Source organism: Nesoenas mayeri, assembly GCF_963082525.1.
Source record: "Nesoenas mayeri genome assembly, chromosome: Z".
Taxonomy (NCBI): domain Eukaryota; kingdom Metazoa; phylum Chordata; class Aves; order Columbiformes; family Columbidae; genus Nesoenas; species Nesoenas mayeri.
In genome coordinates this window covers 45,274,878-45,300,153 of record NC_137542.1, presented here as the reverse complement: position 1 = coordinate 45,300,153, position 25,276 = coordinate 45,274,878, and the positions used below count along the sequence as shown (strand labels likewise).

Sequence of the window (25,276 nt, the reverse complement as noted above, 5' to 3'; positions counted from 1 at the left end):
ACTTAGACTAACCTGTAGTATCTGCCTGTATCATTATTTGTCCTGCCCCAGGATGTTCCATCTTCTAGGAAGAAAAATACTACCATGTAATTATCTTTATATAACTTAATTGAAATTAGTTCCAATGCAGTTTCCCGAAAAGGTTTCAGTGTTGTAAGACTGAGTATAGAAATATGGTTCTACTCATAGCATGTATCATTCTGTACACTACTACTTTTTCTAAATGGCAGGTTATTGTCCCTAGGTGACCAGGAGAAAGAGGAAGAACACTTCCTTATATTAACAGCATGTGAAAACATGCACACCAGCAGTTTTGTGATGCAGTAGTTACTGTACAAAGTCACACCCTCATTATTTTACTGTTACTCATTTCTATAGTTATAAAAAAGTATTTTTAAAAGCATATTAAAAAAGTTACAAAAGTGTGTATGCAGGAGTTAGCATGAGACATTGGGGATGGAATATTTTGAGCTATTTCCTCACATGGAAATAGTTCTTAACAGCACTTCCTTACAGGGTATCTCCAGGCTGTGGAGTGAAAGAGAGTTTTAATGGATGAACATAATTTTCCCCCACCCCCTGATAAGGAAATGACGTTACGGAAAGTATCTCTGTTTCACCAAACACTGTAGAAGAAAGGCTGCAAAGAACAGTGAGCTCTGCAGAAGAATTTTCATTAGACAGAACAACGGCAGAATCACTGCTGCAAAGCATTTTGGACATGATTGCACCAATTTTAATTCTTATGTCAACATAAAAAAATGCAGATGAAGGTTAAGCAACAAACAAGATGTTTCTGTTGCTACTGCTGTTTCTCTAATTTGCATAAAGGACATGTCCAACCACCCAGCAGTGTCTAAAATATCTGAAACTAGTTCTATGTTTTTTGAGTCACTTGTCAGTTTTCACACAGCAGGGAGTTATCATGAATGACAGACAAATCCAAAGACCTTAAATAGAACAGGTAATGTCTGAAGCCCACGGATTCAACAGATTAGGAGACAACATTATGCACTGCACATCATTGGTACAATGTTCTTACCATGCAATCAGTTCTTCAGTACTGAATGGCTAAATCCTTCTGTGCTTTTTTGGTTTTGTTGTTGTTGTTTTTTTCTTTTTCCTTTTGTGCCATCCTTAACTGCTAGGTAAACAAAAGTAAACAAGAAAGGATATTCTATTCCCAGCTTTTGTGTTGTAAATCAATTATAGTATGGCACCTTCCAGAACACAGACAGTCACTGGCAGCTTTTGCCCTTGAGCCTCACAGCACATCTGTGCATGTGAAAAAATAATAGCGCTTCCAGCAGTAGTCACCAAGTCCTTGGCTGGAGGTCAGAACTGTATTATTCGGACCATCTATCTTGTCTCACTAAACCGTTGGTTTTGCTTCAAAACAGGTATGCCTCAGGAAACAAGTGGGCTGGCAAACCAGGTCAGGGCATGCTGGTGTCAAACAGAATGCAAGGTCTTCCCCAAAGCTCACCAGTTCCTGGTTTTGAGTTTAGACACCCCCAGACATGTCCTGCACAGAACTCTATTGCCACCCACAGTTGTATTTACCAACATTGCTCACAAACCCACTTTATCCAATATAATGGCTTCTATATGTGCATGTTGGCTTGCTGCCAGATGTACAAATAGCAAGGTGTCTGTCTTCTGTTGCGAGGAATTAAGCTAGAAATACAGGAGAACAAACAAAAAAATATTGTCTTCTTTTTCATTGCGGCCTTCGTATAAGCATTTTGTGGCTCAGCAGTCTCCAACCTTGTTTACAGGTGGCACAGAGTCCTCGGAGCCAGTCAGTTCTCCATGATCACTTGTGGTGGGCTGAGACAGCCACTTGGCCTGTCACGGCTTCCCAGCTTTGACTCCACTTCTCAGCCTACACCTAATGCTGACACCCGTGACTGTGCAGTGAGCCTGTTGAGGCAGTTCATCCAGCTTACCTTCTGGCTTTTGAGTCAATCCCCTGAGTGTATGGCAGAATATGGATGTGAACAGGAAAGAAGAACCACAACTGACCCAAATTCAAGATTTGAGCTGCCATGAAAGCACATTCTGTAGGAGGCTATAGCTTTTGCAAGATATAAATCCAGCAGATTTCAAATTCCTTATGTTGGTATTTGGAACCACAAGTCAAGGCAGGGAGTAGAAACATGGCACTTTGAATTAAACTGGCTAGAGCTGCTGGGGAACTACACCTGCTGTTTGAATATGCTTGTTTAGGAACTGCTATTCCAACACCTTCTTCACATCTCTTAAATATATATTAAATTTGAACTTCTTGGAGCGGGGGACATACACACTTTTCTGCGTACACCACTTGTAACAGCAAGAAATGTAATTTGTTCTTACTTAGTAAGGGCTAATCCTAGAATAAAAGGGAAATGATTTCTGGAATGATGCATAAGAGATTAGACATTCAGAGGAACGGTACTTTCCATAGAACGGACTTCTCAAACCACAGTGAGCCTACAGCTAGTCACTAAACATGTGATCATCCACAATGCCAAAAAGGGAACAGTGCATTACATCAGAGTACTAAATGTAAATTGGAAGCTCTCAGTTACACCATCACTTTGGTCTGTAAGTTTACAAATTGCAAACACTAGTTCAAAGAGATGCTGTGAGTTCCTCAGGTTCCTAATATGATGATGGAGGTGTTAATTTGGATTTATGTATGCACAACAAATATTCAAGGTAGTCATGCATTAAATAAGTAGTGTGGGCATATCCACCTATTAGCCTGCAAAAGATAACCAATATCTATCATAAGAACTATTTTATTTTTTGGCCTAGAAATCATGCTTTAAAAAATAAAAAATATTCAAAGAAGTATTTAATATCAGCTTGTAGTGAGAGAAGTTGCTGGTCTGTTAAACTCTGGAACAACATCCATATAGAAGACACTAGCTCTGTTCCAAAAAACACTAGGGGTGAGCTGGTTTTTAATCCCTTCTGCTTTTGTTGGTAGTCCAGAATAGTAATATTTTGATAACAGGAATCCTCTATTTTCAGGCCTACATTTAGTCACAGTTTATCCTATCCTGATCTTGTGCCAACATTTTCCTTCAATTTAAACCACTCACTTTGCTCTTTAGCTCTATATACTCAAATAAAAGATATAGTGCTCTCTGTTTAGCCTCTAGCTATTCCCTGCTACATTTGCCTGTTCCCTCAACAATAACATTGCTTCATATCATTATTAATTTATTTTAGGCATCTATCTGCAGATTAATTTTCTTCTTCTGTGTAGTCAGACCAGAACAGTTTACAATGGTTTACTTTTAAGCCTATGACTGAAGCCTTTTATTCTTATCAGACCAGACAAAACCTCATTCTTTGAGGATTCTCGTGGGAAGCTGTGAAGGCACATCCAGGCTGCCCTCAGTAGCACTGCATGGGGATTCTCTTCAGTAAGGCTGAAGCAGGAAGGGCTAAACCATCGATACTCCTCCTACCCACTACAACTGCATTACTTCTAATAATCAGCCTAAATAGGCTATTTGTAATTTATACCAACTCATCTTGTGACAATGCTTTCAACTTAATAGAAGAGTCACCCCTCCATTGGTCACGCTATCCTAAATTAGGTGACCTCTAATACTAACAATAAATAACTTCACAATTCAAAACTTGCATAGTGGTATTTTCCTTTTTTTTTTTTTTTTTTTTTTCATTTGCAGAGTGTAATTTTACAGCTAGTATGAGAATTGCTGATCTCTGATTATTTTAATTTTCTGATTAAAACACATTCTAGCAGCTACACAGGAAAATTAATTAATTTGTAGCTTGAGCTACAAATACAAACCTGGAGTACAAAAATACAAAATTGAAAAATCTTAAAATTGTGCATGTAATCAGTACCAGCATGCCTAAATTCCATCAAATGGCTCTGAAGATTGTAATATGTAAACACAATACATTTTATTTTGGACAAAACAGGAAATAACACAACCGGCCAACTCATCTGCAGTTGATAACTTCAGCAGAGTGGAGATTCAGTAGTTACTAAACTTCAGTTGATTTCTAAGGTAAACTGCAACAACCTTGGAGTAGAACCTCATTTAATTGTATAACAGACTACAGTATATTTCATTTATTTTTATATCTGACTTAATGAACAGAGTATAACTTTGATCTTAATCCTAGTCTATATCTGCAGTTTCTTTTATTTCTTACGACCCGGTACTATTGGGGTTGGAAAGGACAGTCAAAGGTTACTTGTTACATTACCACCCTCCTACTAGCATAGCTTGTGGTGCAGCCTCTCCTAGAGCTGTGTGAACTCAAGAAAGAGTGTAAAGGATACCTACAGACATGGGAATGCCCAAGTATCTACTCTGAAGCACTTCAAATAAAATATCAATTTAAATGGTCAGATATGCATTTAACGACTTTTTTTTTTTTTTTTTTTTAGTTAATAGTACCAATTTCAATCTCCAGTGTACCTGTCCGTAGCACCAGAAGACCGTTCCCTACACATATATGCTCTGAGCAGGAGACCTGCACCTCCAAGCCCGTGGCTCGCTTTCCTCGCCCCTCGCCATTTGGAGAGCAGCTCCCATGGGCCCTGAGCCCTGCTCCGGCCAGGCCCGCCATCCCCCACTCCCCATCCCATCCCCGGCGCGGCTCAGACGGGCCGACAAGCACAGGCTAAACGGCAAACGGCGCCGAAGGACAGGTGGCAGGTGGCAACCTGTCACCGGACCCGGGCGGCCCTGGGGGCGAGGCCGAGGCCTGCCGGGAGGCGCTGGGCCTGGTCCTGCCGGATCCGTCGCCATGACAGGCGGGCTGCTAGCGCCGCTCTCGCCACCTGCAGGCGCCGACACCCTTTCGGGTAGCGGCAGGGGCAGCTCTCCGCTCCCGGGACCTGAGGACCCAGCGGCTCCGGGCGCCTCGCCCTGGGGAGGCGGGGGGAGCGGGAAGACGCACCCCAGCAGCGACGCGCGCCGACGGCGCCCCCTGCCGGCCGCGCCACTCCCGACGCTCCGCGAGAAACGCTCCCCGCGCCCCCATTGGATGAGTCCCCGCGAAGGGGTGGGGGCGCCCCACGTGAACCGGCACAGTGGCCCTTCCTGCCCACCGGCGCCCCCTGGCGGCTGCTAGCGCCTCCCGCCGCGCCGGCATGGAGCGGGGCAGCGCGGCGGCCCCGGCGCAGGGCGAGGAGGGCGAGGAGCGCGAAGGCTGCGCGGGCCTGTGGGAGCTGCCGGTGGAGCGCTGCGAGAGGCGGCCGGAGTGCGGGCGCTGCAGGTGACCTGCGGGGCAGGGCTGGGGCAGAACCGCGGGGTCGCCGGGCCTGGCCGGCCCTCGCTCCGCCCCGGAGGCTGCGCTGAGGCTCCGGCGCATCGTGCCGGCAGCGGGGCGGGCGGCGCAAAGCTCCGGGCAAACGGGGGTTGGTTGCTTAGCAACGGGGCAGGCGGGCGGCTGCTCGGCGGGGAACTTGCCCTCACCCGCCGGCAGCGGCTCGAGTTTAACCGAGTCTCGCGTGTCCGTGCCCGGCACGGGCGGTGCCTCCGCGCCCGAGCGCACACGCACAGACCCGTCCGGACGCGTGTCCACGCGCGGAGCTGCCGCCGGATCCGAGTTCCAGTTCCGGGCCGCCCCGCGGCCTTTTCACTCGGGAAAGCGGCGTCCGTGCTGCGGGGCGGCTACAGGGGCTGGAGAGAGGCTGGCCGCCGTCTGGTGTATTTTTATTTGTTTATTCATTTATTTAAGACGTTTCTGGCTCTCACCAGTCATGTAAGTCTGGCTGTGCTAGGTTAGGCTCCAGGCCACTGCTTCCAAGCACAGACAGCCCCTGTGGCACCTGGACAAGGTGGAAAATGTTCACCGGAGACTCTGGGACGGCTTCGTAACCTGCTTATACGTCTGTGTACATATGGGCTTTTAATGGAGCGAGTTGGCAGTATATCAGTTCCTGAACTGAAAAGTTTGTGCAAAACCACCAAAGAAAACATTTCCAGTATTGGTTTTATATGTTTCTGTTGATTGATAAAACAAGTAGAAAGGCATGTGATTTTGCTAACAATGTTGTAGTCTCTTTAAAACGTAAGAGTTCAGGACCTTTTTTCTTTTTTTTTTTTTTTTTTGTGATGTTCCTGTAAATAAGTCTTTCAAATACTCTTCTTGACAAGTTGATGAATTTATTAGGAGAGTTGTTATCTGATAAACAAGTTTGACTTCAACATAAAAAACATGTATAAGTCATAACATCTGTAAATGCTAACTATAAAAAAATAAACATAGGAAATAGTTAATGCCCAAAGATGAAAATGGAGCAGATGCATGACACCTAACTTTTGCTACTCTCTGTTTTTCTAGTGAGTGTTAGCTCTGGGGACTTCTTGAGCCAGATGTGGTTTTGTGTTTACTTAGTATGCCCAGTAGATTTTTTTTGTTGTTGTTGTTTTCCTTCTGTGAATTTCTCCAGTCCTTGAGCACACATACAATTCTCCTATCCACAGCATGTGGCTGGCAAGAAGAAACCTCAGGCCTACAAACCCTGGGTGGGAATAATTACCTTTTAATTTATTTTGGATCTGGCTTCTACCTTCGTCTTTTGCACACATTATTCAAGGTGTGAGCAAGCCAGTGATCTATACCTTGGGTAATGTGTTTCTGCTTATTCTTAAAAGAACCCTCCTTCATGCTATGACTGCTTAGTTTCCTAGTAAACTTTTTGGTAAGGGACTTTGTTAAAAGCCTTTTGGAAAGCCGAAGTTAATTTTCGATGCAGCACCCTCACCCACATGTTTATTGAATCTTTGACAGGTCTTAAATAGTTTGAAAAGTAAGATTTCCTTTAGCAAAAGCCATGCCAAGTCTTCTAATGTAAATAATATATTTTTGCTAACTGTTCACTAATTCTATTTTCAAATCTAATTTTGGCTTACATTAACAGTTTTGTTACAGATTTTTATTGTTGCTTTATGCTTGCATTTTCCAGTCCTGAGGTGCCAAGGACTGTTAAATGAGAGTTAACTCGCTGTCGTTCATTATTCAGCTATTTAACTTTGAGTTCTTTTAGAATGTCTGTGGAGTGCTGCTGATTATTTTTGTTTATTTTGTCACTATGTTTCATAATCTCTGCTCTGATTTCTTCAATTTGGGAGAGATTCTGTTGAGGGGGAGTAGTTTAGTGTTCTGCTTACTGCAGAATGTTTAGATTTCTTAAAGAGAACTGTGACTTAAAAGAGTTCGGTGGCTGGTTCACTCTGTTATTTGCTGCACGGGGGAAATACGCCAACCCAAATGCTGTTGACCTTCTCTCCAGATGCTTGTACCCGTTCACGAACCAAACTTTCAGGCACCTTCCCTACCTGATAACTGTTTGCTCTGGGAGCTGTGTCCTGGAGCTCTGGAGACAATATTTGAGGTCTTCCTGCTTCTCACTGGATCTTTTTCTCTTGTTCCATATGGGTCTTTGTTTTGTTTAGCTGTAGACATTGTTTATGGTCCATAGCCTTACAGATACTGTTTTGTCTGAATAAATCCTTTCTTCTCAGCAAAGTGCAAAACAGGCCTTACCTGATAAATGTTAAGCGTAGTTTGTAGTTGCTTTTGATAAATATGAGCAGAACTTTACAGCTTAAAATTTTAGCAAATCCAGCTTACCAAGTAACATGAAGCAAAGAGTATATTGAAGATCATACAATCTTATATCTCTAAATAATCAATTACACTTAGTATGCATCTACTTCAGCTAAATGATTAATATTGAACTTGAATTGGGCTCATCCACTGAGTAGTAAAACCATTGCCATACAGCTCATTTATTTAGCAGGGAGAGCTCAAAGTGGGCTCATCCAGGCCGTCATATTTATAGAATGAAGTGGTTGACTCACAGTCAAATTGCATACAGTAGGAGAAGTCTGCACGAGACTCCTTGAGCCCACAAGTTACTGGCATTCAGTGTGCCGTTCTGCTTCCTTGTGTGTCTCCTGGAAGCTCTTGGTGTGGCCACAGCTCAGGTCTTTACCTCCTCTGGAGCCTGGGCCAAACTGCTGCTGTTTGGCTGGGGGGATTCTCTGACGAGTCATCTGCAAAAATGGTTTCCAGAATAGGCATCTCCCTCTTTTCTTTCATAGTAACACCTGATGGAAGGTATTTACTCAACTCATCATCACCATGTAGTATTAAACCTCAGCTTCCCAAAGAGTTCTAAATGAATTACACTTGCTGTGAAGAGCATGAGTCCAATGAGGACAGACACTGAAAGAAATGTAAAGGGAGAGAAATGAGGAGTACAAAAAGACCACAAAGCTGCTTGCTTTTCAAGAAACAAAGAAAATAATGTTTTTTTTTTTTTTTTAAAGTAAAGTTTCGATGGAGATTGTGATGCAAATCTGAATTGTGCACTCAGTCTATTTTTGCAGTGTATCTTCATCTTCTTCCTTGGGAATATAACTAAACTATGCTTGTCACTGACCACAGCATTCTGTGGTGTGAGTCAGAGTAAAAGTGAATAAGCCAGTGATTTAGGATACATCGTGGGAAGGAATATCATGAAACTTAGTTACTACCCTCACCAATATCATGATGGTTTGGGGCAGATATTTTTAACTCAATCCTTCCATTTCCTAAACTATAGAGTAAATTTTTCCTCTAAAGCACCTTAATGACAGTGGTTTAAGAGTATCAGTGTTTAAGAGTATCAGTATTCATAGTAGTGATGGTCTGACTTCACTACAAAGCACGGAAGAACGTGTTTCCTTTAGCATCATCTGATGATTCCACATGCAGACCCGCCTTAAGGTTTTGGTGGTTTTTGATAAGGCATGACAGCTGATTGACAGCATTCTAACAAGTACTCAGTCAGTCAAGATGTGAAATGGAAATGTAGGTGTAAGGTAGATAAGTTTTTATTTTGGATAATGTAAATGATGTGAGTGTCCTGAAGGAGCAGAATGTTTCCAAGTATGATGGGTTTGAGGCTTCCTTTTGCCTATGGTGTCTCTGTGGTGGCTGTGGAGAAGATGCTAGCATTCACATTTGATTATTTTTGTTTTTTAAGTGTGTGTTTAAGTGCTAGTTTAAGGAAAAAAAAAAGGATCATGGGAAATGATCCTACTCATAGTTGGTGTTTGAGATGGCAAATGGCTGGTGCAAATGAAGTGTGTGCAGTTGACTTCATGCTATTTTATTCTTTTTTTATTTATTGCAGTTCTGTTGTACCCTTGTGTTTGCCTAGTAACTGCATACGTAGGTTTTTTCAAAGTGTCATCCAAACTTGGGGACAAAATTTGCTGAACTGCTCAACTTTTTTAAACTAGTTTCAACATACATTAGCCTGATAAAGTAGCTACAGACCTTATCACCTGTAGGCTGTATTTCTTCAAAAATAAATGGAAGTATTGGCAAAGATTTCTTATTTCCTTGCTGTGAATATAAAATAAGAGCTTATTCTTGACATTTAGTGATTTTTATATAATAATTGCAAATATATAAGTAGTTTGATATGGAAGGGTAGAGATGTAAAAGTATTAAGTCTATAGGCAACTACGAAGGGAAAAAAGACCTTGGTGTAAATCAGGTGCCTGACCCTGCTTTGGAGTTTTTTCAACCTAACAAGTGGCATGAAGAAGAGCTCTTTTTGCCATGGCTGAAATCTTTTTGATACTTGATTTATGCATTCATAGCCAGCTTAGATGTCTGAATATTTGCATACAGAGATCTGAAGCAGTGCTCTTAGAAAGCTAGAAGGTGAATTAAGTTCCTAAGTAAGGAATTGGCTTCCCTGTGCCCTGACTTTGAGTTGGTTGTTGTGGACAGCAGAAACTCCAGCCACAAGACCGCAGAACAAATGATTGTGGTGAGTTTTAACACACGTGCAACAAGGGGATAACATTCCTTAAAGGTTTTATAGCCTAATGCAGAATTATTTACCAGTAAGTGCTGCAACTGCAAAAAGTTATTTCATAAACTCTGAAAGTTTATTTCAGCATTAAGTGGTTCTGTAGATTTTCCTGTCATTGAAGTGGCAGAGATATTTATGTAGTAATATGTTAGCTTTGCTGAAGAGGCTAAGAAATTTTAGTAGGGCTTTCCACATGGAAAGCAAGAGTACACAAGCCTGAAAGTCTCTACTGTTTGAGAATTACCTTTTTTTCCTTCGTAGGTATGTATGTCTTTTGAGTTTTTAATTTATTTTCAGTAGAAGTTTCTCAGGGACTTTTGTTGTGATTTAGCCCCAGCTGGCAACTAAGTACCACACAGCTGCTTTCTCATTCCATGCCCATCTACCCCCATGGTGGGATAGGGAGGAGAATTGGGGAAAAAAAGAAGGTAAAACTCATGGGTTGGGATAAAAATGGTTTTACAGGATGACAAAGGAAGCGATAAACACAGTAACAATAAAAGTGTATATATAATGAGGAATACACAGTTCAATTGCTTGCCGCTCACTGCTGCCCAGCCCGTTCATGAGCAGCAATTTCGTTCCCCAGCCAGCTCCCCTAGTTATATACTGAGCATGATGACATATGGTGTTGAATATCCCTTTGGCTAGTTTGGGTCAGCTGTCCTGGTTGGGCCCCCTCCCAGCTTCCTGTGAAAATTAACTATCCCAGCAGAACCCAGGACAAGTTTTAAAGAATGTTAGGGAGGGTCTCTTGAAATTATTTACTTAATAGCAAAATAGGTGTAGAATTTACCAAGTAAAGATGAAGCTGTAACTTGTTTGAAATTGATTAACTAAGATATATGTAATCCGTACCACATTTTAGGAAGAGAAGCTAAGGGTGAGTGGAAAAATTAGCAAACATTGGAAGGTTCAGTGCCTCATATAATCTTAACACTCTTTTATTAATGTTGCTTGAGATTATTGTAAGTTAAAATTGTAAGTATCAAGCTAAGCATTGGTCAGTGGGTTTCAGTTTAATTTTATTCTGCATTTGCTAGTTACTATATCCAGAGTAATTTCTCATGCTGTTGTTTCTTTGGCCTATGTAAGCAGTAATGAGTGGTGCCAGAACTGTTAATGAATTAAAAATTTTAGTGACTTGAATGTTACTGCTTTCTGCTGGGCTAAATTTCCATGGCATTTATTCACTTTCTATTATATTGTGATCAGATTAATGAGTAGTGACCTTTTTAGGCCACTTATTTTGTGCTTGGCTGACTTGGTTAGCATCCATTTTGATATGCTGGCATTAAAAAAAAAACCCACAAAAACAACAATCAAAAAAAACATCAGGCTGGCCTCATCCTTTTGACTGTGGATAGCTATGGGCTAGTAGGAGCCCAACCAGAGATGAGAACTTCAGCAGAGAATAATCTTGTTAATTAAAACGGCTCTAGGACCTTTGATCTGCTTTTTTGTAATTATGCTGAGTGCAGTGTTGCCTTGAGGATGGTAGCATTTTGTAAGAGAAGCTAAAGATGTTTCAACATTGATCAGACCTTCCCAATTTAATCATAAGAATACTAAAAATACCAACTGCTCCTTTCCAAGAATTGTTACTGATATTTTAAATAAACATAACACAAAAGAAAAGCTTAAAAAAATAGGTATTCTACTTTTCATGCTGTGATGATTATGAAAAGTAGGTGAGAGCTGAAGACTGTTATCCATAAACCCAAATTCAAGTTGGTTTAAGTGCAGCCAATTCTGTGATTTTTCTTGTAATTTGTTACGATGGAATCTGAGACTGGCATAGATGAGTTTCACCTGGAACGTAGTGGTATGAAACAGAAGAGTATTTCCTTTTGAGGTAAGCCAGTCCTGACATATCCCAGAGTTGCTTATGACATTTAAGCACTGTAGAGTTTATCTGAACGTCTTGTGACTGATGTAGTTTTACTTCACTCAGATTCTTCTTCAGTTACCCCATCTTATTTTGTTTTTCCTTCTTTTGTTTCCCCTCAGCCTAATTGAGTTTCATTTTTACAAAACCAAGCTTTGGTATCACTTCAGAGGTACTACTTAAGCCTCTTTCTCTCCTTGAATCTGTATACCTCCGTTCTGACTTTTTCCACCTGTATTTTTTGGCTGCCTTCCGTTTACAAATATTTTGTGTTTGTCTTCCATTTCATTTGTAGGCGGTGGTTATTTCAGTCTCCTCCTTTTAGTGACTGTATTTCATACCATCTGATCTCCCATCCAGAGTTACCCCTTGCAATGCACTTATGTGTGACTTTCTCATTTTCTAAGTCTTCTGAGCTTGGGATTCAGTTTTCTCTTGGCTCTTTTGTTGCTTTACCAGGATTGTACTTCTGTTCCACAAGCTCTGCTGAAATGTTTTTTGTCAAAGTTTGTAATACTTTGGGCTTGGACCAAGTAATTCAGCTTTAGACTCCTGGATATGTCAGGCTGATAGCTGCCTATTTTGTTACTGGAAGCACAGCTCTCCTTTGGCTTCTAAGACATAGTCATTGGTATTTTTACCTCTGTATTGCTACATGCCATTTTTTAGTTATATCACCTACATCTATGAGTTTTAGCAAGAGTTTATTTTTAAATTCTTGTTCTCAGTTCCTAAAGCTATTAAAATTCTATGTCAATACTGAAGACCTGCAAACTGTCTGTAACAGATGGTTTTCGTTTGATTTCAAGTTTGTCTTCTGAATGTCCAGCTGTATCAGCTTAGTCACATAAAGGAGAATATATCCTTTCTGCATTTAATTTTTGGGCACTGTGTGAAAAAAGCAGATAACATGAGTCCTGGAGGACTTATCCTGTGGCTCTTCCAGCACAACAGTAGAAAATTAATTGTTTATGTTGTAAATTTAAGTGTAGTTTTTTTCTTACCCAATAAGTAGCCAAATACTTGCTATGGCTGATCTTTATTTTTATATATTTTTTCTTAGTTTTCTCTATAATAATGATGGATAATGCAGTTTTTCTAAGTATGCTGTTTGTTTTCTTAAGCAGCCAATCAACTGTTATCCAAAAGGCTAGAGATTTTAAATACAATTTAGTGTGCATGCTCCTTGGGTTTTGGAAGGAGCACCTTAAAAGCCACGCTTTTTATATGAGTGGACAATATCTGCTTATATGACCTTACAATGTTTATTATAAAATATTTTCATTTTCTTATGATGTCATCGAGTAAGTGTTCTTCCTTATACTTCTGTTTGCTACTAGCAGTTCAACATTTCTATTTATTATGAAAGTCCAGTTTTATGAAATTGAATATAGGTGGATCATATACTAGCGAGAGAAGAAATGGAGCAAATTGGAATGAATATGAAATGTTCAGGAATTACATATTTTGATGCTCATCTGAGATAGTGGAGAGAAAATGCTCCTTACCTTAAATAAAACATCTACAGTTTGTGGCTTTATTAAGGAAGCCTCGCAGTCTGGAGAAATCCACTGCCAGAAAAGTTAATCAGAGATAAGGTCAGACTGTTGTGAGGAGACCATGGCTAACAGTAACTAGTTTTGTTAACATTGGGTTATATTCTTAACTGCTAGAAAACGGTAGATCAAGAGAGTGGCATTCTATAAAGACGGGTGCTCAAAAAGGTTGATTTGAAGATTCTTATGATTTCCTACTTGTATGAGACAACAGTAGTGGTCCACTTCAGTTTTATAATGTATGGAACTGTCTTTTCCTCATAGTTCTGAATTCAGTATTATACTTCATGCCCTTTAATTTTTTCCTCAGTGTCTATTAGGATTTGATTTGGGAACTTGAACTTGTCTCTTTTTAGTGGAGCTTTCATCAAATAGAGTTTTACATCTGCAAAATCATCAGGGTTTAAACGTGTTTGCTATTTTTAATAGAAGGGCTTGTTAATTGTAGCCTCTAATAGGGAATTTCTTCATTAAGATACCAAAGAGATGAGCAATTAAATCCAGATGGGCTGTTTCTATTCGAGGCCTATGTTTAATTCTCTCTGAACATCTAAGTTATTTTAAAACTCTAATGTATGAAAAAGCAAGTAGCCAATGCAGTGCATTAAGTTGATTTTAAGGGCATTTAGAACGTGTCATCTCCAAGTAGATTAAAAAAACCTCATTGAATAAAACAAACTCTTGTGTGTATAGCCTCTTAATGCCTTATTAAACTGAAGCAGAGACTCTGATGGGTAGGTGTGTGTTTTAAACTCAAGTAGTTTCAAAGGGATCTAGACACCTAAATATCTTAGAGGTTAAGTCTCTAAAACTACTTTGACATTTGTAATAGTACAGTGGATATAATCTGTCAAACCTTATTAAGTTAGTTATCCTTTAATGTCATTCTGTTAGGAACCACTGCTTTGGTTTCATTTTCTATTAATGTGTGAAAATACAGATTATGTAGCCGTTTTAAGGAGGAGAAATTTAATAACTGCACTGTCAGGGGATTAATCAAATAATGTACCACAAAAACATGCGGAGGTAGGAGAATGAAAGAAGATCAGCATGCCCACCTTCTGGTTAATGGATTAAATAGCATCTAACCGTGACGGCATGTTTTGAAATAGTGGTAGTTATATTCATCCAAGTGGATAAAAATATTAGGAAGGCATTTGATTATTTTCTGCGGTATCAGAGTAGTCAAGCTGAGAAGATACAGACTGGGTGAACAGGGCTACAAAATGAAAAAAGAGCATGCTGGGTTCTTGAGCTCAAGTAATCAACAGTTCAAAGTCTGTGAGACAGTTACTTAGGAGATTTTTTTCTTGTGGGTTTATGTTCTCCACAAAGCTAGTGGACATGTTTCTAGTGACAAGGTTTGTGGGGTGTAAGGCATGCACAACAATCTTGCAGGTAGCACCAACATGCAGGAGAATAGAGCTGCCATTCAAAGAGACATTGACAAATTGTAATTAGAAACTTAAAAATTCAGCAAATTCAGGGCCCTGAGCCCAGGGCTGAACAAGCCCTGGCAGCATTGGGAGCCTGCGCACTGTCTGATGAGGGAACCACTGCAGCAAAGAAACAGAGAACTGAGTTGGGCTGAAGGCTGAGTGTGGGCCGACAGCACATCCTGGTGGCACGAGAGGTCCAGATCATCCTGGCTGTTTCAGTGAGAGTGTATCTGCATTTCAAATTAAGAAAAAATAAATTACTCTTTGTGAGAGTGATTAAATGTTACAGCTGGTTGTCTGGTGAGACTGTGGAATCTCCATCCTTGGAAGTGCTCAGATCAGGTTGCTCAAGGCCTTTGAATTTATTCCTTCTTTGAGTGGGAAGCTGGCCTAGATGACCTCCAGAGGTCTCTTCCTCAAATTATTTTACAAGTCTGTTTCTAGCTTTGTCCTGTTGTGCTCTGAGTTAGTACCAGTGGCCTCTCAGACCAGGCAGTGCTAATTTTCTTAGCAAAATCTTACTGTTGTGATCCATCTCATTCCCATCAGTCTCTTAATGATGTATTCAGGTGCAGTCTAACCTTGTTTTTATTCACTATAATGAGCATGTTTGCCAAATAGACATCATTTATAATATTATATGTTTGGTATGCATATTTGTTATAGTGTTTCGAAGTTATACAAGAAAGGTTCATCTGTGTGAAAGACTTCAAGCTTTCTTATTCAAAGGGAAGTACTATTTTAAGATATTTTCCATAAGAAATGCTGCCTGCAAAGCACCTTGAGTGGTCATTAGGTGTAAATAAATATGGTTCTGGGGTGCAATGTAGTGACTGCTATATTCAGCATTTAGAAGCAGTTGTACTTAATTGGTTGTATACTTTAAAAGCAGTATCTTACAGTGTTCTCCAAAAGCTGTAGAATAACTTAATGAAATTGATGCCTGGTTAAATAAATAAAATATTATGTATTCAGTAAAAATCAACACGTTGTAATGAAACATAATAACTGCTTATTGTTTAATAACAGATAAAATACTTTAAAATACATTATTTTGTTGCATTATGCCAGGAAACCGTTGGTCTGCTTTTTAATAAGTTTGATGCTAGATCAAAATCAAAGTGAAAGTATGTTTGACAGAAGTACCTGCTATTCAGAAAAAGGACACTAGAGTGTACTGTAGCATTAGTAATACTCTTACAGCTAAGCGCTATCAGGAAGTCTTATGAACAGAATATTGCTTGCACACTGTCTTTTTTCACGTGATGTTATAATTTTGAGTTATACTGAAATTCACTGAACGTATAAACACAACTCCATTCTTCTACCATCTATGGCAGAAGAAGTGAATAGTAGACTAGAATACTTTAATTGAAGATTCTATTTAATATTTAACCATTTTCCTAACGTTAGGTATTCGTCAGATGAAGCTCTGTTAACTGTGTTTTTTGCTTATATTCAGTTGAAGATAAATTGCAGAGAATGGTAAATTTTCCTTTCAACAGGAGTATGCACTCTTTAAACAAGTCTTGTCTGATGGAAAGCATCTACTTTTATGTTAATACTGAATGTAGATTAGAATGGGCTTTCTATTGTATGTGGATCTGTTTTACTAAAATACAGTATAGCAATACCATCCTTTCATTGGCTTTTTATTTTTTTTTGGTGTTATTTGTGAAAAGAAGAAAGAAATTCATACCTCTAAGTGACAGGATATGGCATTGTTGCAAGGACTGAGACATATAAAAGCTTAGCTCTTTTAACTTCTGAAAGATGTGTGGGTACTGAGCCTGCTTTCATTAAAAATCAATGGCAGAATTCACTTCTAACTTCATTTGGCGCAGAACTGAACTTTTAATTTCACTCTCTTGTCTGCTTGTTTCAAAATAGATTCAGACTTTGTTTGCTATTAGCAAATACATGCCAATAAGCTCTGTCTTTAAAATAATACTATATTAAGTATTAGCTGACCAGTGCCAGCAATGGATGCCCAGAGTCTGGAGAAGGCTCACAAGTCATCGGGAGAGCAGCTGAAGAGCAGCACAAAGGAATTTCAGCCACTGCAGCCAGTAAGTCAGCTTCATTGCTGGCCCAACTTCAATGCCTCTGTGCAAACACAGGTAACATGGGGAAGGAGCCAGAGGAGTTAGAGATGTGTGCACACCTGCAGGGCTGTGGTCTTATTGGCATTATCGAGACATGGTGGGATGGCTCCTGTGACTGGGGTGTTGGAATGGAAGGACACAGGCTCTTTAGGGAGGGTAGGCAGGGGACACGAGGAGGGAGTGTCACCTTCTATGTCAGTGACTATCTGGAGTTCATGGAGCTCTGCCTGGGTATGGATGAGGAGCTGACCAAGAGCTTACAGGTCAGGTGACATTATAGTAGGCGTCTGCTACAGGCCACCCAACCAGGAGCACTGAGTAGATGAGGCCCTCTATGGACAGATGGGAGCAGCCTCACATTCACAAGCCATGGTCCTCACTGGGGACTTCAACCACCCCAATATCTGTTGGAGGGACAACACAGCAGGGCATAAACATTCTAGGAGATTCCTGGAATGTGTTGGTGATAACTTCCTTCTCCAAGTGATAGAGAAGCCAATGAGGAGAGGAGCTGTACTGGACCTTGTTCTGACCAATAAGAAGGGACCAGTGGGGAACGTGAAGCTCAAGGGCTGCCTTGTCTGCAGTGACCATGAAATGGTGGAGTTCAAGATTCTTAGAACAGTGAGGAGGGTGCACAACAAGCTCACTGCTTTGGGCTTCAGGAGAGAAGACTTTGTCCTCTTCAGGGATCTCGTTGGTAGAGTACCATGGGACAAAGCCCTAGAGGGAAGACGGGCCCAAGAAAGCTGGCTAATATTCAAGGTTCACCTCCTCCAAGCTCAGGAGCGATGCATCCCAAGAGAGAGAAAGTCAGGCAAAAAAGTCAGGAGGCCTTCATGGGTGAACAAGATGCTACTGGACAAACTCAAACGCAAAAAGGAAGGTTACAGAGGGTGGGAGCAATGACAGGTAGCCTAGGATGAATACAGAGAAATTGTGTGAGCAGCCAGGGATCAGGTTAGGAAAGCTAAAGCCCTGATGGAATTGAACCTGGCCAGGGACATCAAGGTCAACTTGAAAAGCTTCTCTAGGTATGTCAGTGATAAAAGCAAGACTAGGGAAAATGTGGGCCCTCTCCAGAAGGAAGGAGGAGAGTTGCTTACCCAGGAGGCTGAGGTACTCAAAGACATTTTTGCTTCAGTCTTCACTGTCAAGTGCTCTAGCCACACCGCCCGAGTTGCAGAAGGCAAAAGGCAGGGGCTGGGAGAATGAAGAGCTACCCACTGTAGGAGAAGATTAGGTTCAAGACGATCTAAGGAACCTGAAGCTGCCCAAGTTCATGGCACCTGATGAGATGCATCCATGGGACCTGAGGGAACTTGTGAATGAAGTTGCTTAGCCACTATCCATCTTATCTGAGAAGTCATGGCAATCTGGTGCTGACTGGAAAAGGGGAAACATAACCCCCCTTTTTAAAAAAGGAAGACCCAGTGAACTACAGGCTAGTCAGTCTCACCTCTGTGCCCAGCCACATCATGGAGCAGATCCTCCTGGTAATATGCCTGTGCAAACTTCATGAAGTTCATGGAACAGGCCTGTGCAAACCTCCTGAAGTTCAACAAGGCCAAGTGCAAGGTCCTACACGTGGGTTAGGGCAATGCTAAGCACAGATACAGACTGTGCAGAGGATGGATTGACAGCAGCCCTGAGGAGAAGGACTTGGGGATGCTGGTTGTTGAGAAGCTCAACGTGACCTGGTGATGTGCACTTGCAGCCCAGAAAGCCAACCATATCCTTAGCTACATCAAAAGGAGTGTGGTCAAGGAGGTAATTGTCTCCCTCTACTCCAATCTGGTGCAGCCCCACCTGCAGTACTGCATCCAGTTCTGGGACCCCAACATAAGAAGGACATGGACCTGGTGGAGTGAGTCCGTAGGAGGGCTACAAAGGTGATCAGAGGGATGGAACACCTCCTCTGTGAAGACACACTGGGAGAGTTGTGCTTGTTTGGCCTGCAGAAGGGAAGGCTCCAGGCAGACCTTACATCAGCCTTCCAATACCTAAGGGGGACCTACAAAAAAGCTGGAGAGGTACTTTTACAAGGCTATGTAGAGACAGGACAAGGAGTAGTGGCTTTAAACTGAAAGAGGATAAATTTAGATTAGATATAAGGAGGAAACTGCACCATGAGGGTGGTGAGGCACTGGAACAAGCTGCCCAGAGAAGTGGATGCCTTGTGCCTCAAGTGTTCAAGGGCAGGTTGGATGGGGCTTTCAGCAAGCTGATCTAGTGGAAGGTGTCGCTGCCCATTGTCTTTAATGTCCCTTCCAAATCAAACTATTGTGTGATTTGAAATAAGGTGAAGTTGCATAGGTAGACCTAAATTTCAAATAGTAAAAGACCTATTGCTTGTGTGGAGATAGAAAAGTCAGTTTTGTTGATACTTGGTCTGTGTTTCTGGAAAAAGAAAATCCTGTGGATATAACTTTGTCTTCAGAGCAAAACTGAAAAACTTTGTTAACTTGTGAAGTAACCCTTAATGACAAGTTATAATTATCCTTTTAATCAAGAAACCAACAACAAGAATGAAATGACAATGCATGAAGCATTTAGTTAATTTAATGTCAGTTTTGTAGATTGCATTTACGGAGCTTCAGTTGCTGTTTGAACCACTGAATGCAGCGAACTGTACTGTTACTAGCACCAGTCCATCAGCTTCTAGAGCTGCTTTACCCCTGGCTCACTGCCACGTTGACTATGACTGTATTCCACATGACTTGCAAAAGAGCCTGTGTTTCCCCACACCAAGGTACCAGCCTGAGAGGAGAGGGTAGGAATGGCTGGTTAGCCCCCATTTTCTGAGAGTCCTGTGCAGGAGGCTCCTTGGGCAAGCATGCAGGGGGCTAGTAATCCTACCAGAGCCAAGGCTAAAGAGAGGACCCTGCCCACTAATCCTGGCACGTCAGAAGAGGTTGTTTCTGTACAGAAGTCGAAGTTCTATGTATAATATAGTTTTTGTCCTTTTCTGGATTATAATGAAAGCTTGGAGCCAGCCAAGAATCAGTGCTCTGTGTCTGGTGGCTTTTATTGTTTTGGAAGAACGCTATCATTCTGCTGAAAAGAGTCTGTGTAGGATGTGGAAGCAAACTTCCTTTAGGCTGTGCTAATGCTTCTCTAATTTATCAGTTACATATGTTCTTGTGTGTGGAGATGCAGATGTTAGCAATGTGCTGGACTGATTTGTTTTGCAAATTGTATAAAATTGTAATAAAATTTGTGGGTAGTTGTGTACATATACAATTAAGATTTAATAGTTGTCACTAACATAAACAGAAGCCGAAATGCTGGTAAAAGTACTAGTTGTTGGTGAGTATATTAATGCTTGCTGCAACACCGTTCCACAATGTTAAATTAAATTAAATATTGAATGGAGTTTTTTGTTTTGAAGCTTGCTGACGTTGGAGTGGGTGGAGCAGCGGGGTGCCAAGGGCCACAGGCACGGTGCAGCCAGCAGTGTTGGTCAGATGGGTGCTGCTCAGGTAGGGCACCCGTGGCCTGGCAGGAGCAGCACAGGTTGGGTTTTGGCTTAGTGACCCTTCCTAGGGAAGCCACGCAGCAGGTACTTTCTATGTTATAACCATTTTTGCTTCTCTGGACCATTTTATCTTAGTGGTCTCTGTGCTGTTCTAGTCCATGCCTTTAAGACAGTTTTCACCTTTTTATTTAAAGTTCCAGTGAAGAAAATAAGATAATGGAAATATTTTCAGCCAGGTTAGGACAGACTTTCCTAATACATGATGTTGCAGGTAAATAAGTAACAACTGTAATTCCAGGCAAGTAACTGCTCACAGCTTTTCTCCTTTTTCATGTATGAGCCTTTAGTAAGGGGAATAGGTCAGATTGTATACCTGGAGCCCATAAAATCCTGCCTACACAAAGCTGAGATTCTGTCTCTCTTCAATTAAAACCAATGAAGAGATAAACTAAGAAAGGGTTAGGAATGAAAACTTAAAGCAAGTCTCTTTGATAGCCTTTACTTTTCTAAGTATTTTGTATTTCTATGTTTGAAATGTTTTGGTGCAGCATTTTCAGATGTAGGCACTTCTTAACTGTCTTTTAAATAAGCTGCTTTAAATAGACCATAGCTGGATGGAGCTTTATCACATAAACCCTATGGCACAGTTTCTTATTTTGTAATTATTATTTCAAAGGCTAAAACAGTAAGAAGATTTTGAGGAAATGCAAGTCTTCAGTTTGAAACAAACATTCAAACAAATGTATGTCTGTAGTGTTGCAAAAAATATTTTCAGCTAATAACATCCACAAACCTCATTTAACTGAATAAGGAACTTAAGAACATTAATTTAGGAACTTCATATGTTTTTAAAATATAATTCTGTTTTCACTTTGTGCTGTTAACTGGAGTATTCTCTGCATATATACAAATGGATGAAAGAATCAAGTTGCTCATTTGGATTTTATTTTTTTCTTTATTGGATCTGTGGGTTCCTCTGTTTTACAAGAAATTCTGAGCTTTACCACGAGATGTTTTGGTTGCAGAATTTTTCTGGTTTGTCTTTTCTTGTGACAGCCTCTAAACTTCTGAGATGGATTGGGAATTATAAAGCTGACAATGTAAAACTTCAGTTTAACTTCTTAATCTTGAATGTTACAATGGCTTGTTTTAAATGCCATTGCCACTTCACCTCTTCAACAGATTTAAAGCTCTGCTGACTGTCTGGCATCAAGCTTGTCAAAGTGCCAGTTATTTTGCCAGACTGTAGAGCCAATATGCATGAAAATGTCAACAATCTCAGGCTCATTAGTTTTTGGCTTTCCTGGCCTCTCTGTAATGACTGCAGTGTTGCATAAGCTCAATGAAATTTTTAAAAAATTTACTCATATTAGTTACAGTGGTAACCACAGCCAACTTTAATGTAAACAGTTAAAAGAACGTTTTTCTGCTGATTTGTTAATTTCAATTATTTGCAAGGAAAGCTGCCTGACAAGGTCTGCTTCCATATAAGAAGTCAGGAAAATATGCAGGGTGCATATTTTGTTCTTTTCTTTTTCATAGCTTTTCTCTTTTATAGCATTGGAAGATGTTTGTTGTTTTTAATATGTTCTGATTAGCCTTGTAAAGCTGCCATGAACATGACAGGCTAAAAAAAAACCCCAAAACTTACTTGTTTGTCCTTTATTTATGATTTAACTGGGCAGGCAAAAAGGTTATTTGCCTTGGGAAATGGCCACACAAGAACACTGCACAGCATACAGCCTTTAATAAAGGCGGGATGGACCTTGTTCACATTTCTGAAATATATTGATTTTTGTCTATATACCTTCAGCATGAAAATACGTAAGAGAACACTCCTTGAGGACAGCTTACACTCAACATATAGTATTTCATACAGCTCTGTACTAATGAATCTATTAATTTTGTTGGGTAAGTTGTTATCTTCTATTGTGATGTCAAAGTCTAAAGGAAATGTCCAAATTGATTTAAACTACTTCTAAATGTAACTGCCTGTCAGTGAACTGTTATAAGCTTCTCTGTAAAAGCTTCACCCTCAAGTGATAATTCTCTAAGTAAAACTATCTCTTCACTGTGTAATACTAATACTAAAAATCTATTGTACTATTTACTTAGTGTTCAAAACCACTATGAAAAATATGGTAATGCAAAATAGAAGAGAAGTTTGGAAAGATACATAAACTGCCAAATGCTTGAAAGGAAAGACTTTTTCTTTACTAATCTTAGATATTTTTACAAATAAACATTTTCTGGAGAGAAATATATATATATATCTATATATATATACACACACATATATGTATGTATGTTTATGTTTTTGTCTAATTTTTCTAGAAATGCAATAGCTGATGCAGTTTTCCAAGACAGGAACGTTGTCCTTAATGAGACTTATGAGCTTGTCATGAGTTAAATGACTGACTCCATCCCTGATCTCCAGAGAGTTGCCTTTTTGGTCCAATTTTAGTCTTAAATCCAGTAAGAATGACATCTTGTAATCTCTGTAAGAAGGCTTTTAAAATGTTTTGCTTCTGTTGTTCAAATCCAGATCAGTTGAGCTTTGACTGAAAATCGTTGCAAACTGATAGCTGTTTGGCATTGAACAGAAAATGAATCAGTGATGTAAATCCTATTTTCCTTGGCTGGGTGTCAACAACAGAAAACTCCAAGCTCAGAATCAGCACAAACACCACAGCTTCTTTAAGACTTGCATCAAGGATAGTATTTATGATTTCACTTTTTGAAATACATTTTGTTGATTTTTTTTCAGCAAGAGTTCAGGACGGAGGTACTGAAGTTATTCTGAAAGTAAATGTTAAATGGGACCACTTATAGTCTGTACTCTTGTTCTGAACACTTATTTTGCTGAACTTTTTCTTCTCTTGGGTGTACAAGCCGGATATTGTCTATTGCTTTGGGGTTTTTTTTGAGCTCTGTGGCTCAACAACTTGCTTGTATTGTTCTTCAGCAGTAAAATGTGCTGATGTTTAGCATGCCGATGAAGACTGGAAGACCTGAGAGCTGCTTGTTCATGACCTTACAGCTGCATTCTTTTAAATACTGACTTATGTGAGTAAACTTGGAATAAATGGGGCAGACCCAAGGTTTGTGTGGTGCAGAGTTGTGAACGGTGGTGAACAACAGGTGCCTAGGGATGAGAGTAAATACAGTATAACCATAGAATGGTATTTTGTGGCTCATATGAATTATGGTCCTGGGGTTTTCTGAATCCAAATGACAACGTCCCTGTTTTAGTGGCTTGTGATGATGGATACCTTTTTCCTGCTGTGCATTTTTGTTCCCGTCATCATGCGATAAGATGTACAATGTAGCTATTCATGAAACAGATGCAAATAGGTGTTTCCTTTTGAACTTCAATCTCTCCTGGTGTTGCCTGGTTCCTCTGACAATTAACTGCCTTATTCTTTGGGTTTTCTGAAGTGCGTTGCTCTGGGCAAAGACCCAGAATTGTTTAAATTTGCAAGAGAGCAGTAATTTTTCAAAGTGATGGGGAAATCTTGATTGAATATGGTGGAAAACATAATAAATTTTTTTTGTCAGGAGGATTGTAGGCCATATTTGCTGAGGGTGGAAAGTGGAAGGAAGGGAAAGGGTTGTATCTTCTCACATAGCATGTAGGAGCTGCTGAGAGCTGATGCCAAGGGAATCTGAATGTGAGGAAACACTGCTGTGATCTCTTAACTGCTCACTAGTAGTCCATGCCTTGCTGAGGGGTGGGGAGATGGCTCTGTGTCCCTGTCCTCCTTTCTGAGCCTCTTTCCTGATGAATCTCTGACCCTATCACATTACCTTCTCCCGTTTCTGCATCCTTTCCTCTGATAGTTCCAGTGGTGGAATACTACATTCGTTCAAAGGTAATTTTTATCTAAAAGTATTGTATTGGTTTTTGAGTGCCTATGTTTTATATCATACTTCTCTGTACTGTGACCAAGCTTGCTAGTGTCTTCTGGCAAGAAGAATAGATCGTGCATTTTGTCAACTGTACAGTTGTCAGAAAAGTTCTCTGGAAACTAACTTGTCAAATACAATAGTAACCTGTATTTAATCTGTCACGTTCATGTTGGTTTGGAAATTCGTGGTACTGCCTTGAATCTTTTCTTGTACAAAATGCTTAACATAGTCTGATATATTTGAGTGAATTTAAAATGTAGGCTGCAGTGCCTTTTACTAGAAATAGATGGAAAAGTTTTGAAACTTGTTATAGAATACATTGCAGGTCCAAATTGATCCAGTCTGATAATGCCCTAAACGCTTGCTTCTAGGGCGATGCTTCTCTATTTCTGCCTGGCACTCTGGAGCAATGAAAGGACGCAGCTGACATTTGTAGACATTTATATGGAGTCCTGACATTCAAACTCGGTGCCTTTAGCTCATTAGCACAGTTCACATTCCCTGTGCATTGGAAAATGATCTTCCACAAAATGTAAAGACACCAAGTGACTTCACAGCTCACTTGTGGTATAGTAGTAGAGCTTTTGTATAAATTAGAACAAGTATTCCAGATTTCTTATAAGCTGAGTTAGTTTATTCCTGTGGCACATTGCTTGAATTTGCTGTCCCTAATTATTTTGAAAAGGGTACAAAAGCCTCTGTGCAGGGTAGCTGTAAAACTTCTTTAAATAGTTATATCTTTACACCTAAAGGCAGTTTGCAAAGTAGTTGGTCCATGTGGGCAGGCAACATGGAAATAAGCTTTTTCCTGTTGTGTGTGATCTTTTATTTGGATAGAGTATCTTCTCTGTGCACATTTTTACAGAGGAGGTTAACAGAATAATTAGTCTTGTGCTCTTTAAATGTGTTTAGAGCTGATGAAGAGGTTGAGGAGCTGGGGCTGACATGGTCTACTTGTGTGATTTGTCAAGGAATGCTGGTTGACTCGTCAGTTGATATGATAATAAGTTTTGAAAGTTGTATTTTATTATTTAATGTA

General features: G+C 40.3%; 1 protein-coding gene across 1 annotated transcript in view; it reads left to right on the top strand.

Moving 5' to 3' along the window:
- Positions 1 to 5,131: 5,131 nt before the first annotated feature.
- Positions 5,132 to 25,276, top strand: part of DTWD2 (DTW domain containing 2) — a gene marked incomplete at both ends in the record, with an annotated part of 82,961 nt that continues 62,816 nt past the window's right edge. The window contains one exon of the mRNA XM_080362650.1: positions 5,132 to 5,256. Coding sequence (XP_080218776.1) covers positions 5,132 to 5,256 — 125 coding nt within the window. The remainder of the gene's footprint in view (positions 5,257 to 25,276) is intronic.